Source organism: Bos indicus, chromosome 16 (genome assembly GCF_029378745.1).
Source record: "Bos indicus isolate NIAB-ARS_2022 breed Sahiwal x Tharparkar chromosome 16, NIAB-ARS_B.indTharparkar_mat_pri_1.0, whole genome shotgun sequence".
Taxonomy (NCBI): Eukaryota; Metazoa; Chordata; class Mammalia; order Artiodactyla; family Bovidae; genus Bos; species Bos indicus.
This window is the reverse complement of record NC_091775.1, coordinates 56,914,901-56,931,353: the sequence shown is the minus strand read 5'-3', so window position 1 is coordinate 56,931,353 and position 16,453 is coordinate 56,914,901. Positions and strand designations below refer to the sequence as shown.

The window sequence follows — 16,453 nt, the reverse complement described above, 5'->3', positions numbered from 1 at the left end:
ACCTACCATAGACCTGGGCTTGCTGATGGCCACCAGACTAGTGAGGAAGTCTTCGTCGTGCAGCTGGCTGAAAACATGGGCGTCATAGGCTACCATAATGGAGACTTCTTCCATCATCTTGCCAGCTGGTCTTCCCACAGCAGCAGCTGCTGTCCCAGCTCCAGACCAGACTATCCAGGGGAAAATCCTATTGCAGCTTGGTGCCAGTGCACACACCCACCTGAGTTTGAGGGGGTGGAGTGTCAAAAATCCAGAGGAGGGGAAAAAAAAAAGCAGCTGCTATCACAGGCTTGTCTAGCAATTCACCCCCAGTAGAAAACTGAGCGAGGTCTCTTATCTACGGAGGAAGTATATACTATAAACACCTTCTGCATTCTTAACAGAGCAGCTGGAAAATTTAGTTTTTGGAAATCTTCTTTAAACTTCAAAAAAGTCTCCTAACTGGAAATATCCTAGAGCAAAAATGAAAAAAAGGAAACCCAAAACCACAAAAATTGATGTTATGTTCTTGATAATCAGAATTTTTTTTAAGTTTATCTTCTTACTTCAGTATTACTTATATCAAGATTTGTCTTCTTGGAGAAGATGTAGATTTTCTTACTGCTTATTTTTTTCACGTTCACAGAAAATAAATAGAGGGCAACATTTAATTTTTCAGAGTTTATCGAATTCTTGGTGTAATTAAAAATTATCTCAAGAAGTGTGAAAAACAAAAAAAGGTTCCTTTTCCCCTCTGAGTATTTCTGTTAAAAACAAAAAGTACCAAAATATAAAAATGAAACAGACTGCAATATCAGTTAATAACCATTTCCTCTTCTCCCACTAAAAAAGCAACAAATATTTTAAACAGAATTCTTGATTTTGAGAGAATTTAGTTTTCCACTGTTATTCTGAAAACAACACAAGGTTGTCATTTCTAAACTGATTATTATTCTCCCATGATAAAAGTTCTCTTTGTCTACTTTTAAGCTTAGAGATTTCTTTTAATTACCCAAATCAGCAGATAGTAATGAACTATTGGTGCCTTAGCTATGAGAAGCGTCTTTTTAAGTAAAGCTGAAGACAGTAAATGAACCTCAATGTGCCCTGATGAAAAATGTGAAAACTGTCCAAATTATCAATACAAGGTTGCCTAAATCACCAGGAAATATAATGTAGGCTAATTCCATGGGGAAAGTATTAAGCAAATAAAAAGGGAGGAGGGCAGATAAAGCTCCTCCCGAAGTTGTTTTGCCAGTATTTCTAATTAAGCTATTATCTTCTCTGCTTTTTCTAGAGTATGACAGTGCAATACTATGAGAAATATTTGTTAGAATCAGAAATCAACTGGGAATGTTTATCTTTAATCAAATACAATGTTCAGTCCTAATTACCCATAGCAGTATTATGTTATTTAGTTTGCTTGTTTTTCAGAAAACAAGACTTGGAATGAAATTTCTAGTGCCTATTTTTCCTTGTCTTTCAAAAGTATTTCCACCTAGATGAATATGATTACTTAAATAGTACCCTGTTCTATTTAAATGTGATTAGAAGAGTTTTGCAGCTACCATAGCATTCCGGATTACAAACACAGTCACACAAAACACACGTACACAAAACACACACACGCACACACACACTCTCACACACACAGAAGGGCTAAAACACCTTACTGCCAGGAAACAGAAGCAAGACTAATAGGCTTATTTAAACAGAAAATGCAATGCTTTAAATAAATCCTCAAGATTAAAACAGCTTCAAACTGTGTTTGACCCATGCTGGAGCTGGTAAAGCATTTTCACTTCATTTTTTTTTCCCCTACAAGGCAGTTGTGCCTTTTAAAGCATTATTTTTCTTAAAAATTCTTCCCACACTCAACACTGACTAACCAGGTAAAGATTAAATGATCATCAGGAGATGAGGTATTCTAAAGCGTCAGGCAGTTCATACCTTTTTAATTCCTTTTTATCTTTTCAGAAGTACTTGAAAAGATACTGTGACTCCCTTCGTGCATTCACTAGCACCAGAAAGCTTCCGATTTATCTCGCAGGACCACTTTCTAGCTGTGAAAGCAATTCCTCTGGCTTTCATATTTTCCTTGGCTCCAGTGACTCAGTGCTTCCACAATGGTATCTGAATCAGGTGCGCTGACAAAGACACCTGTTGTGGAAGGTAAAGAAACCACTTCCCATAATGCCTTATTCCCTGCTGGCAACCGCCCAGGGGCAAACAAGAATTATGACTGCATTTGAGCAGTTGCCTGTGCAGCCTGGGAGAACACATTCGGTTTAACAATAGGTAATCTTCTTGGTTAAGAACACTCATAACCAAGGAAAAAAAAAAGAAAGGACCAGGGAAAACAGTATTAAATCGTTTTAGGTACTGTGTTATAAAGTCATAAAACCGTTAAGGCATTGGGGCTATAAGAGTGCAAAACACTTTTAGAAACATAATCAAAGGCTGTAAAGACGGTTTTAAAATGACGAAAAAGCTAACCACTTCAAACAATTAAGTCCTTTTAGAGCTCCACGTGGGTTATTAGGTAAACAATTAGGTATTTTTACAAAGCTCCTGATTTATTATCTTCAAAATACTGTTCTAATTAGCCAGAGTGCCTTAGAATTATCCGTAACAGTTTGTGCCTCAATCCAAGAGGTCTTCTCCAATAGCCACGCTGCATACGCTTTCTAGAGCAAGGGTTCTGTACAGTTCTGTATGTATCGTTCATTTTCTGTCACCCTTAAATGTTCCTCCAGAGTTTACAGTCTGGGAAACAAAAATTTAAATGTCCTTTTTTCATACGGTTAAATGTATATCTGTGGTCCCCACCAAAAAAGCATACTTCTGTGGCTGATTCATGTTGATGTTTGCCAGAAACCAAAATTCTGTAAAGCAATTATCCTTCAATTAAAAAAAATTTTTAGCAAACCAATGATCTATTTTTTAAAAAACTGTCTTTACACTACCTTTTCCTCTTTTCCTAAAGATTCTTTCCTCCAGTCTCAGAAATAAACAGCTATTACCCCCCTTTCAGACTTCAGGAGTCACTGTACACAGTCATGTTTACATACAGTACTTCACTGCCTTGCAAGACATCTTTCTGACTCATCTGCCTTTCCCCAGTGAGTTGAGACCCACGGATCTCCCCGGATGGTTCCCACCTGAGCTTCTGCAGTCACTGACTTCACACCACTCAGCTCCACTGAAAGAAAGGTATGGGGTGGGGGGGATTACCTGCGATCAAGGACTGTACTGCCGACAGCACCAGTTGCTGCTAAAATTTACCAGGAGACGATTGTGTATTAAGTGAGCAGCAGAAAATAAAGCATTCGTGGTAACCAATATAGGAGCTCCAGTTCCAGCAGGAACGAGCTAGCTGTCTGTCCCAGGGCAAGTCACTTAACCTCCCAAGGTTTCAATTTCCTCGTGGTCATGTAAATTGAGAGGGATGGAATAGATGAGAGGTTTTCCTGTATGCTCAGTGTGCTCAGAGTCAAAAGCAGTGTGTCCTTTTCTGCTCCAGTAAATAGGCTTATTGGAGGATTTGAAGGTGAGAATACCTTTTTAATCTCTATCAGAATGAAACACAAAGGGTAACATTAATCCCAAATGTTAGGAAAGTACCCCCCACGGTTGTTATAATGTGTCAACAAATGCTGTCTACTTTGTACCCTAAATTGGATTTTCTAATATCAACTCTTTTGCTTTTAAAAGATTTGGTGACAGTTGCTTCACTTTTTATTAGTTACTCTTTATAGTCTTTCTATTCAGAAGCCAAACTGGCTATAAAATAATTTTCAAAAGGCATTGGATTTTCTAATATCAACTCTTTTGCTTTTAAAAGATTTGGTGACAGTTGCTTCACTTTTTATTAGTTACTCTTTATAGTCTTTCTATTCAGAAGCCAAACTGGCTATAAAATAATTTTCAAAAGGCTTCTAGATCTCATTAAGATAAAAAAAAAACAAGTATTAATAAATATCTCCAATGATTTTTGAATGCTGTTTTAAAATTTTTTTACAGATTTTACTCTGTTAGCTGATTTTGTTCCAATGGCCATTTTTCTGGGATTATTCCTATTTAACAAAAATATAACTGGGTCATACTAAATGAGTGTGAGTCTAAGAAACCATTCCTGGCCTTCAGAGAACATCTATTCTCAAGAGACAAATTTAGTAAAAGCCAAAACAAAAATCAAGAGAAGCCTGAATAAGATGTGAACATTTTTTATTTCTGTGTTCTCCCCAAATGCAGCAAAGTAAAGTAGTTTAATTATGGGAGCAGTATTTTGTTATCCACCATCAAAGCAGCAAATAAATACATTTAAAAAATGAACACACATCATTAAAAAATTATCTCACCTCACAAGAGTGGCTTTAAAGACCCTTTCTCCCATGCCTCAGGTTCTACCTGTTGAACATTCTCATCACAACAGCCATAAAATCAGGATAAGATAGAAGACAAAACCACCAGGACAAAAATATGGCCTGGAGGACAGAAAGGTCTCCTGTGCCTCCACCACGTACTGACAAAGCCTGGTAGAGACCGTTTTTTTCTTCCCCAGGGGTTCGTCTAATCATTCAGTAATATAGATTTCAGTAATATCGTCTAGTCAAGGCTATGGTTTTTTCTGTGGTCATGTATGGATGTGAGAGTTGGACTGTGAAGAAGGCTGAGCACTGAAAAATTGATGCTTTTGAACTGTGGTGTTGGAGAAGACTCTTGAGAGTCCCTTGGACTGCAAGGAGATCCAACCAGTCCATTCTGAAGGAGATCAGCCCTGGGATTTCTTTGGAAGGAATGATGCTAAAGCTGAAACTCCGGCACTTTGGCCACCTCATGCGAAGAGTTGACTCATTGGAAAAGACTCCAATGCTGGGAGGGATTGGGAGCAGGAGGAGAAGGGAACGACAGAGGATGAGATGGCTGGATGGCATTACCAACTCGACAGACGTGGGTTTGGGTGAACTCCGGGAGTTGGTGATGGACAGGGAGGCCTGGCGTGCTGCAATTCATGGGGTCGCAAAGAGTCGGACACGACTGAGCGACTGAACTGAACTAAACTGAATATAGATTCTATGTTTATAGAATCTATAAACATCTTTATAGATTCAATTAATAATATAATAGGTTCAATTCAATATAAATATTCATGGAGTATACACAACTCAGTTTTAACGGACTGTCGCAAATGTTCATGGTATTGACACAGAGGTAAAGAACTCTAAGAAAGACAAAATTCTACCCTTTCTTAATCACAGAAAAGCAATATTCCAAGGTTTCTCTTTACATGTAGGAGTGCACATTACTAAAACCTAAGTGCTCTCAGTGGAGGAAGAAGAGATAAAATGAGAGAGAAACCATAGAAGTATCAATAGAAGAAAACTTTTTAGAAGATTTTGGATTTCAGAATAGTCCAGTAACATACTGAGTTTTACAAAGGGAAAAGAACAAGAAGTAGAAGATAAATAAAAGAAATCTTGGTTCTTTTCAAAATCATGCAAATGTAAATAAAGAAAACCATTATTCTTGTGTCAAATTCCAACCATTGAGCTCATTATCTTTCTTATCTTTGCCAGTAATTGCTAGGCAAATTCAAAACCTCAGAAAACACAGATTATTTAAAAAAAAAAAAATCCCTAGAGTTAAACTAAGAAAACAAAAACCAGTGGGACACAAATACTTGCTTAACTGTTATACTGGGTGTCTTACTTCTTCATTTGCATCTCACTGCAAAGAATGATGGTGAGGTACATTCCAGACTATGAAAGAGTGGCTACAAGTTTTAACAAGTCAGCTTTCTACCATATTTGTAACTCGAAAACCCACAGCTAACTATTAAAAACAAAACAGGTCCAACATGGAGTCCCTTATGCTAAAACCCCATGTCACCAAAGACTGCTACAGTTTCTACTCTCCCAGAAATGAAATCTTAAACCAGGAAGCACCTGATCAGCACAAGTTAGGTGATCTGCCTGGCAGACCAGGTGACTTTCCCCTAAGGGAAAGTGATCTTGCAGTAACCACTCCACTTTTTTGTCTAGTGTAACTTTCTGGGTTCTGCTCCGTCGTGCCTATAAAAGTACAACTCCTCAGAGCGCCATTCTATCTCCTAGACTGGCTGCTTCCCATGCGTGAATTGTTGAATAAAGCCAGTGAGATCTTTAAAATTTACTCACTTGAATTTTGTTTCTTAACATATTCACTTAAATTTTACCTAACCAAAAATAATAATTTCAAGTGCTCCTAAGCATTCACTGTTGAAGCCTGGCTTGGAGATTTTGACCACTACTTTGCTAGTGCAATTACATGAGTGCAATTGTGTGGTAATTGTAGCAAAGTAGCACACTAGAAAAATAAGGCTAGCAAAGCAGCACACTAGCAAAGCAATGCTAGCAAAGTAGCACACTAGTAAAGTAATGCTCAAAATTCTCCAAGCCAGGCTTCAACAGTATGTGAACCATGAACTTCCAGATGTTCAAGCTGGATTGAGAAAAGGCTGAGGAACCAGAGATCAAATTGCCAACATCCTCTGGATCATCAAAAAAGTAAAAGAGTTCCAGAAAAACATCTGCTTTATTGACTACGCCAAAGCCTTTGACTGTGTGGATCACAACAAACTATGGAAAATTCTTAAAGAGACAGGAATACCAGACCACCTGACCTGCCTCCTGAGAAATCTGTACACAGGTCAAGAAGCAACAGTTAGAATGGGACATGGAACAACAGATTGGTTCCAAAGCTGGAAAGAAGTACGTCAAGGCTGTATATTGTCACTCTGCTTATTTAACTTATATGTAGAGTACATCATGAAAAATGCTGGGCTGGAATCAAGATTGCCAGGAGAAATAACCAATAACCTCAGATATGCAGGTGACACCACACTTATAGCAGAAAGCGAAGAAGAATTAAAGAGCCTCTTGATGCAAGAGGAGAGTGAAAAAATTGGCTTAAAACTCAGCATTCAGAAAACTAAGATCATGGCATCCAGTCCCATCACTTTATGGCAAATAGATGAGGAAACAGCAGAAACAGTGGCAGACTTTTATTCTTTGGGGCTCCAAAATCACTGCAGATGGTGATTGCAGCCATGAAATTAAAAGACACTTGCTCCTTGGAAGAAAAGCTATGACCAACCTAGACAGCATATTAAAAAACAGAGATGTTTCTTTGCCAACAAAGGTCCACATAGTCAAAGCTATGGTTTTCCCAGTAATGTATGGATGTGCTGCTGCTGCTGCTAAGTCACTTCAGTCGTGTCCGACTCTGTGCGACCCCATAGACGGCACCCCACCAGGCTCCCCTGTCCCTGGGATTCTCCAGGCAAGAACATTGGAGTGGGTTGCTATTTCCTTCTCCAATGCATGAAAGTAGTTGGACTATAAAGAAAGCTGAGTGCCGAAGAATTGATGCTTTTGAACTGTGGTGTTGGAGAAGACTCTTGAGAGTCCCTTGGACTGCAAGGAGATATAACCAGTCAACCCTAAAGGAAATCAGTCCTGAATATTCATTGGAAGGACTGATGCTGAAGCTGAAACTCCAATACTTTGGCCACCTGATGCGAAGAACTGACTCATTAGAAGAGACCATGATGCTGGGAAAGACTGAAGGCAGGAGGAGAAGGGGACGATGGAGGATGAGATGGTTGGATGGCATCACCAACTCGATGGACATGAGTTTGAGTAAGTTCCAGGAGTTGGTGATGGGACAGGGAAGCCTGGTGTGCTGCAGTCCATGGGGTTGCAAAGAGTTGGGCACGACTGAGTGACTGAACTGAACTGAAAGCATTCACTGCTATTTGCTATTAATATCACCCTCAGTGAAGATGGTTTCAAACACAATCCAGGAATACAAGTAATGCTGCATCTTGTCTCATTTTGAGCAGAATATACAACTGAATTGTAATTACAAATACCTTCACCTTAATTTCTAAAGCATTTGAGTAACTTTTTAAAAGTTTTACTGACCACTAAATCAAACCATTCCACACGGAGTATGTTTCAGATTCCTTTTTTTCACAAGGTCAGAAGGTAGGTTTAGGGAACAATGAACTGTAAGCTCCTTTTCATTCAAGTGTTCATTTGTCTCAAGTTCTTCCTGTAGGGCTGGTGACCCAACCTGGATAACTCCCTTCCAAATGAGCCCTCAGATCCCTGTAGTAGGTCATACACTGAAGCATGAAGCCGTAGACTTGGCTAAAATTCTTCAGTTAAAACTGGAAGAATTTCATGGTATGTGAATTATATCAATAAAAATAAAAACAGCAGCATTTACAGAATGCCTACAACATGCATGAGATGGGCTTATAGATTTGTAATATAGTAAAATATAACTAGTTATAATAATGACTGGAGGAGAAGGGGACGACAGAGGACGAGATGACTGGATGGCATCACTGATCCAATGCACATGAGTTTGAGCAAGCTCTGGGAGATAGTGAAGGACAGGGAAGCCTGGTGTGCTGCAGTCCATGGGGTTGCAGAGTCAGACATGACTGAGCGACTGAACAACAACTTACCCTAAAATTCTATAATAGCTAGTGTTTAACAAGTACTCACTCTGCCCTAGACACAGACTCTCATTTAATCTTCACATAAGTCAACAAACTAGGTACTACAAATATCCTTGCTTTATAGATGAAGTAACTAAAGTGTGGAGAAGTTTAGGGATTTGACTCTGTTCTCAACAGTCAGAAATGGAATTGACAGGATTCCAAAACCAGCCTGTCTGGCTGCAAAGTGCGTGCCGTGCGCTTCATGACTAAAGTAAGATAAGGGAAGTAAGCAAACATGCAGGGAGAATCAGGCCTGAGCCAGACACCATTGCCCCTTCCATGCTGGGATCTCCTTCACACTCACACACTTCAGGTCACACAATACAATGCACTGTATTTGTCAAGTCACTTTAGGATTATAATAGAATTAAGTCCTTCTGCAGACAGGAAAGTCTTCATGGGGAAAAAAATGGATTCGTTTTCATAAGAAAAGTAATTTTTTTAAGAGAAAAAATAAAATTAGCCTGGTCAGAGTGGTGAACTGATATTTAGATACAGTAGGAAATAAGGTTTCAAAGGCAGTTTTGAATCAGCCTGTGGTAGGTTTCTAATCTCAGGTCAACAAATTTGGAATACAAGGTATGTAGGCCAAGGGCAGATCGTGCAGACTACAGGGTTTTTGTCTTTCTAGCCTCCACTTTTTTTTTTTTTTGTCATTAGGTCATTAGAGAAAGCACAGTATAATGGTTAACACATAGACTCCAGGATTCAAAATACCCAGGTTTGATACAATACTTTGCAACATACTAGCTTTTTGACCATGAGCAAGTTCCACAGGCTGTCTCACTATTGGTCTTCTCATCCATAAAATGAGAAAATGATAATAGTACCAATGTTATGAGGAATAAGATAATGTATATAAAAGTCCTTACTAAGCCACCAGGCTCCATAAAGTATCTGATTAGTGACAGTTGCTATTATTATCAACATTAGTAAAAATGATGGAGAGTTCCCTGGTGGTCTAGTGGTCAGGATTCAGCACTTTCTCTGCTATGGCCTGGATTTAATCTCTAGTCAGGGAATTGAAATTCTGCAAGTCACGCCATGTGGCCAGAAAAGAAAAAAAGAGAAAAGGCTGGAGGGGTAAGATCATCTGTCAAAAACGAAGAAGATGGAATATAACCTTTAGAAATGAGGCGGGGGCTGTTCTCAGTGTATGAGGGCAGTCAGTACCTCCATTTCTATTTTTTTTGTCCAATTAAAAAATTCAGGAGGGAGAAATAAAAAGTGTCATACAACTTCAATCCTGTACCTGTTTTCCCAACACAATTAATCTTTCTAGATGTTGCTTTGTTTGGGAGTGATTTGGTAATTTACACAAATCCTTCTGTCAGAAATAATTGAAGCAGGTTAGTGGAGGTAAAAGACTGATAATGGGGTGGGAGGGGACCTCTTACAGTTAGCTTCCCTCTCCAGTTTCCTGACTACAGTGCAAACAGAGCCTAATCAATTACCTTTTATTAAATTGAGCAATTGTGACAAGAACAGGGAACAAAGACAGCATTTGTTGTATAACGATATCCATCTGTTAAAACCTGATCAAGAAAACACTTACAATGGCCTATCATGTGCAAATACATAATCTTTCTTCATAATTGTATTATAATAAGATTTTCCAGCATTCATTTGTATCTTAGAGTCAAAAGAAATATCCTATGCAATAGTTTAGAGTAACAGCTTATCCACAAGCTTAGAACTGACCAATAAACCTGTAATCTACTTCGGTTCAAAGATATCAACTGAATTTGATTGGGGGTGAAGGTGGAAGGAGAGGAAAAATAACACACATTTAACAGTTGTTGTGCCAGGGGTGGGGGGGGGGGGGTGCTTTAACTATTTTGTATTTCTTTTAGTTTTAACGGCAATACTATTCGACTGGTTTTATTATCCCCAGTTTACAGAAGGGGAAACCACTGCCATAAGAGTTTATTTGAGGTCTTACCAGTAGTAAATCAGAACCATGATTAAAACTGATATACATGATTACAAAGGCTCTGGGTGTTGGGTTTTTTTTTTTTTCATGTTTTTTGTTTTTTCTCCACCTACAACAAGTTCTTCATAACATGAATTTAACAGAGAAGAAAAACAGTTCAACTTGGAGATCCTGAAATAGAACTTTAAAATTTCTAAAGTGAGATTCTGTATTTCTCTTCTCTTTTGTTTTAAATGTTATATTAAATGTTTTAAAATTTTGTTTTTAATATTATATCACTGTATATTGAAAATATGAACTAAAAACTCATTGCATCCAATAACGTTTATTACTAGGCATTTGCAAATTAAAGAAAAAAAAAAGACTGGAGCCAAACTTCTGACAACTGCGATGTACATACTCAGAGTCTGCCACAACAACAAATACCATGTGAACTGAGACAGCACTCTTTGAACTGTCAATGGTGGCGTTTACGACGTTAAAAATTAGCTTCTTCTTTGTTTTAAGAGCAACAGTGAATTGCTTAATTGGCTGACAGTCAAATAATAAAAAGGTATTGATAATTTTTTTTGATAACTTTTTAACAGTAGTCATAAGCAGCAATGCCCAAAGCATTGTAATTTTATTCATTTTGATAAGAATTTACTTTTTATATTCCATCTAAAATTTTTTCCAAAAAAGTGATCATTTCAGGCTTAAGAAGTGTTAGCAAGTATCATCATAGAGACTCTCTCTCTAAAATCATAGAGATCATAAAAATAGCTATAATCTTTATGCTTTAATTCCTCTTCAAACTAAGCAGGAAGTTAAGATGGAATATTAGGGCCTGCATAGCTGACTAAAAGTTTCATTTTCAGTCACTGATTCTAATACGACTACCACCTTCAGGCCTAAGGATATACATATTCTGCAAAACATCTTCCTTATTTTAAATGTTCACTGAGATCTAAGTAAAGCTTCATATATTTAGGTGAGGAAGGCCTAGTTTAATCAGGTTAAGTAGTTTACTAGTTAACCTGATACATAAAGAATCAGGCAAAACAAGCAGCCATTAATTTCTAGAATGTCTGGCTATGCATTCCTTATTGCATGCATGCTCAGTTGCTCAGTTGTGTCCGACTCTCTGTGACCCCTTGGACTTCTTCTCTCTCCAGGCTTCTCTGTCCATGGAATTTTCCAGGCAAGAATACTGGAGTGGGTTGCGATTTCCTACTCCAGGGGATCTTTCTGACCCAGGGATCAAGTTCGCCTCTCCTGAGTCTCCTGCATTGGCCAATGTGCCATCTGGGAAGCCCACATTCCTTATTATGTTGTCCTTATTATCCTGTATTAAAATCCTCAGTGTGGAGGAAACCAGAAGGGAAAGAGACACGTGCACCCCAATGTTCATCGCAGCACTGTTTATAATAGCCAGGACATGGAAGCAACCTAGATGCCCATCAGCAGATGAATGGATAAGAAAGCTATGGTACATATACACAATGGAGTATTACTCAGCCATTAAAAAGAATACATTTTAATCAGTTCTAATGAGATGGATGAAACTGGAACCTATTATACAGAGTGAAGTAAGCCAGAAAGAAAAACACCAATACAGTATACTAACGCATATATATGGAATTTAGAAAGATGGTAACAATAACCCTGTGTACGAGAACAGCAAAAGAGACACTGATGTATAGATCAGTCTTATGGACTCCGTGGGAGAGGGAGAGGGAGAGGGTGGAGAGATTTGGGAGAATGGCATTGAAACATGTATAATATCATTTATGAAACGAGTTGCCAGTCCAGGTTCGATGCACGATACTGGATGCTTGGGGCTGGTGCACTGGGACGACCCAGAGGGAGGGTATGGGGAGGGAGGAGGGAGGAGGGTTCAGGATGGGGAACACCGGTATACCTGTGGCAGATTCATTTCGATATTTGGCAAAACTAATACAATATTGTAAAGTTTTAAAAAAAAAAAACCTCAGTGTGTTCTTAAATACAAATTTTAAATATTAAAATGCTATGGAATTGTTGTTTTATATTAAACTTAGCATACATTTAGGGAGAATTTTAATTGTGCAATATAATACGAGATTATGACATATTTTTAGACCAATGTTTAACTACAATTGAGATAATGGTGAAACAAAAAATTAACTAGCTGAAATTATGTTTCTAAACAAGCAAATCTGAATAAATGGTCAGACTGTAAAACTGGATACAAATCTTTTTTAATGGCTTGTGGACAACTTTAATTTATGTATATAATGTCTTTTGCTTCTTCTAATGGCCAACTAGTTCTTTGTCATTTCACTACTTGTATTTCTCTTTCAAGGAGTGCAAAAACAGGGAAAGAGGGAAAAACTCTAATTAGTGACTTTAATTGGTGGGTGTTATTTTTTATCATCTATATCAAATAGCTAGGCTATGGGAATAAGTTAAAATTAAGAGTTAAAATAAATACAAGTCTCATTTTATGTAAATTTCAGTTATCAAATGTCCATCCAATTTTCACTTTTCTATTCCCACGTATAAAGGAGAGCTGCCTAAAATAGAGTTTACAAGAAAACTGGTTCATAAAGCAGGCTAAATAAACTTCATGTTAAGCAAAGAGTTCTGGCATTAAACTTTATAAAGGATAAAAGAAATCGCCCATTATCTGTGCTTGGAAAAACAGAACTGAAGCATTAACAAGTGTCTACTTTTATTAACTATTTTAGTCACTATTAGTGATCTTGTAAATTTTTTTTCTTTTCCTCTGGAAAAACTGTCTTAGTAAGTAAATAATCTGGTCTTACTTACTTTTGATAACTTACTATTTACTTAGTAAATAGTAAGCTGGTCTTAAAACTAACATGTTAAGGTTCAAAGAGTTTTTAAACTTCAACCATAACTTCTTATTCTCCTCACCATTCTTCTCTATCTTCGTTTTTCTCTTTGTCTATCTTTCTCTCTCATACATAGCTAAGTCGCTATAGTCATATCCAACTCTTTGTGACCCTATGGACTACAGTCCATAGGGTCACAAAGAGTAGTCTGTAGTCTACTAGTCTGTAGACTACTAGTAGAGTCTACTAGTAGTCTGTAGTCTGTCAGGCTCTTCTGTCCCTGGGATTCTCCAGGTAAGAATACTGGAGTGACTTGCCATTTCCTTCTCCAGGGGATCTTCCCAACATAGGGATCAAACCTGCAACTCTTACGTCTCCTGAACTGGCAGGTGGCTTCTTTACCACTAGTGCCACCTGGGAAGTCCCTCTTTCATACATACCTCTCTTAAAAGATTATTTTTTTGTCCTAAACTGTTTGACTCTGGCACATATGCATCTTATTTGATATGTATTTATATCAGTGTGACCCCCCCAAGAGACTGAGCCATATCTGTTAGTGTTTGAGGGTCTCCTGCAGAGGTGTGAGTCAGCAGTAGCCTGATGAGGGGACAGGGGCACTGGCAGCAGCAGTCCTGGGAAGCACGCATTGGCATAAGTCCTCTTAGAGGTTGCCTTTAGCCCTATCAAAGAGCCTGTAGACTCCAGGAAAGGGCCGCCTTAGGCCAAACAACCAACAGGGAGGGACCACAGCCCTACCCATCAGCAGAAAACTGGATTAAATATTTACTGAGCATGGCCTGCCCACCAGAGCAAGACCCAGTTTTCCCCTTAGCCAGTCCCTTGCATCAGAAAGCTTGCATAAGCCTATTATTCTCATCCATTAGAGGACAGACAGAAGAAACAAGAACTACAATCCCACAGCCTCCAGAACTAAACCCACAATCACAGAAAGCTAACCAAAATCATCACGGGGATCACAGCCTTTGTAACTTAATGAAATAATGAGCCATGCTCTGAGGGACCACCCAAAATGGACACGTCATGGTGGAGAATTCTGACAAAACATGGTCCACTGGAGAAGGGAACGGCAAACCACTTGAGTATTCTCGCCTCAAAAACCCATAAACAGTATAGAAAAGAAAAAAGATACGGCATCAGAAGATGACTCCCCCAAGTCAGAAAGTGTCCAATATGCTACCAGGGAAGAGCAGAGAAATAGCTCCAGAAAGAACGAAGAGGCTGGGCCAAAGCAGAAACCATGCTCACTTGTGGATGTGTCTGACGGTGAATTGGCGGTGAAAGTAAAGTCTGATGTGGTAAAGAACAATATTGCCTAGGAACCTGAAATATTAGGTCCATGAATCAAGGTAAATTGAGTGAACATTGATATTTTAGGAATCAGTGAACTAAAATGGAAGGATGCTTTCTAATTGTGGTGCAGGAGAAGACTCTTGAGAGTCCCTTGGACTGCAAGAAGTTCAAACCAGTCAATCCTAAAAGAAATCAACCCTGAATATTCATTGGCAGGACTGATGCTGAAGCTGAAGCTCCAACACTTTGGCCACCTGATGCCAAGAGCCAACTCACTGGAAAAGACCCTCACGCTGGGAAAGACTGAAGGCAAAAGGAGAAGAAGGTAGCAAAGGATGAGATGATAGGATAGCATCACTAATTCAATGGACATGACTTGAGCAAACTCCAGGAGACAGTAGAGGACTGGTGTGCTGCAGCCTATGAGGTCTCAACAGAATCAGACACAACTGAGCAACTGAGTAACAATGGCAAAGCTCTGTATGCCATAGTGGGAAGACTTAAACCTCTGACAAGTGAACATGCCAAGGCTAAGTGACGAGTTTGACAGGAGACTGAATGTGGCAGCACCACCTCCCACTCTAAGCTCTTAGCTCAGATAACTCTTCTGAGGTACTTCTGGGTCAAATAACCAAAAATAAAATCACTATATGTAATATCAACCACTTCAACTGAATCTTTAAGCATTTACCTCTCTTAAAACCTTAATGTACTTAATATATTAGCTTCTTAGCATTAAAAACCAATATTGTAGAATTCTATATCCAATGAATTAGAAAACATTTCTTTAGTCAGCAGTATCACTGATAGGCCATCCTATCAGAAAAGAATAACTAAAGCAAATGATGAACACAGGGTAATGTTAAGAGGTTGATGGGAGAAAAGAGACATTCATGTTAAATATACTATACGTTTTGTTACAAAACAGGCAACATCTATAAATTAACAATAAAAGCAGAAGTTGGAAGAAATTCAAAGTGAAACAAACCTCCTCTTGATTTTAATGATCAATCAAGTGTTAGTCACTCAGTTGTGTCAGGCTCTTTGCAGCCCCATGGACTGTAGCCCTCCAGGCTCCTCTGTCCATGGAATTTCCCAGGCAGGAATATTGGAGTAGGTTGCCAGAGGATCTTCCTGACCCAAGGATTGAACTCGGGTCTCCCATATTGCGGGCAGATTCTTTACTGTCTAAGCCACCCCAATAAAGAAATACATAAATTTAAGACAAATAAGTCTTTTAAGGCTTTACAAGATATAGGCTTATTAGTTATTCTGGTGGTTGCTAGGCAACATTCTCTTCTGTAGGGCTAAAGCACATGAAATTAGCATGTTTTCAGAAAAAAAAAAAAAACTTGAACAAAAAATTAGAGAACAGCATTTGAAAAGTATAAAGGAAAACACATTAACCAGCTAATCAGGCAGTAACAGAAGTTTAGTGCTTTTTGCAATAATGGTTAAACATTTTGTTTTCCACTGGTACCAAATGAGATGCTATTTCAGCACATTAATATTTTAATTTTATTGAAACAGTAATGATTATACTGACCTCTACACTCAACAGCCTAATTATTTTGAAAATCTCAAATTAGATCAGGATATACTCTAATTACTACCACTAATGGTGATCTCTATAGATCTCTTTCTCCAACAATATTTCTTCAAATTCCCAGTTTTGAGATATGTCACATGCCTGGTTACACTTTAAAAAAAAAATGTATCTGGTTGTGACATGGCATTTTAGTAAAGCTACCACTTCATGATGCTACTTAAATTGTTAAGATCTCTGAAAATTCTGTTCTTTAACATCACCATTTTGGAAAAACCTTTTTTTTTTTTTTTAAAAAAAAAAAAAAAAGAAAA

General features: G+C 38.2%; 1 protein-coding gene and 1 long non-coding RNA gene across 9 annotated transcripts in view; one reads left to right on the top strand and one right to left on the bottom strand.

Moving 5' to 3' along the window:
* RABGAP1L (RAB GTPase activating protein 1 like) overlaps positions 1 to 16,453 on the bottom strand; it is a 739,452-nt gene that overhangs the window by 94,698 nt on the left and 628,301 nt on the right. The window contains exons 1-2 of one of the 8 annotated variants that reach the window (XM_019976232.2): positions 3,214 to 3,772; positions 7 to 743 (exon numbers count right to left, since the gene is read on the bottom strand). The exons of 4 other annotated variants lie outside the window; for them this stretch is intronic. In XM_019976232.2, coding sequence (XP_019831791.1) covers positions 7 to 117 — 111 coding nt within the window. In that variant the 5' untranslated portion in view covers positions 118 to 743; positions 3,214 to 3,772. Of the gene's footprint in view, positions 1 to 6; positions 1,289 to 1,929; positions 2,900 to 2,945; positions 3,022 to 3,213; positions 3,773 to 16,453 lie in introns of those variants that run through there. 3 more of the 8 variants (XM_070768915.1, XM_070768914.1, XM_019976235.2) reach the window with 3 other exon arrangements.
* LOC109570355 (uncharacterized) lies at positions 3,046 to 12,167 on the top strand. Its single transcript, XR_002182457.2, has 3 exons — positions 3,046 to 3,192; positions 10,802 to 11,019; positions 11,621 to 12,167. It is a non-coding gene; the product is annotated as an uncharacterized lncRNA (long non-coding RNA).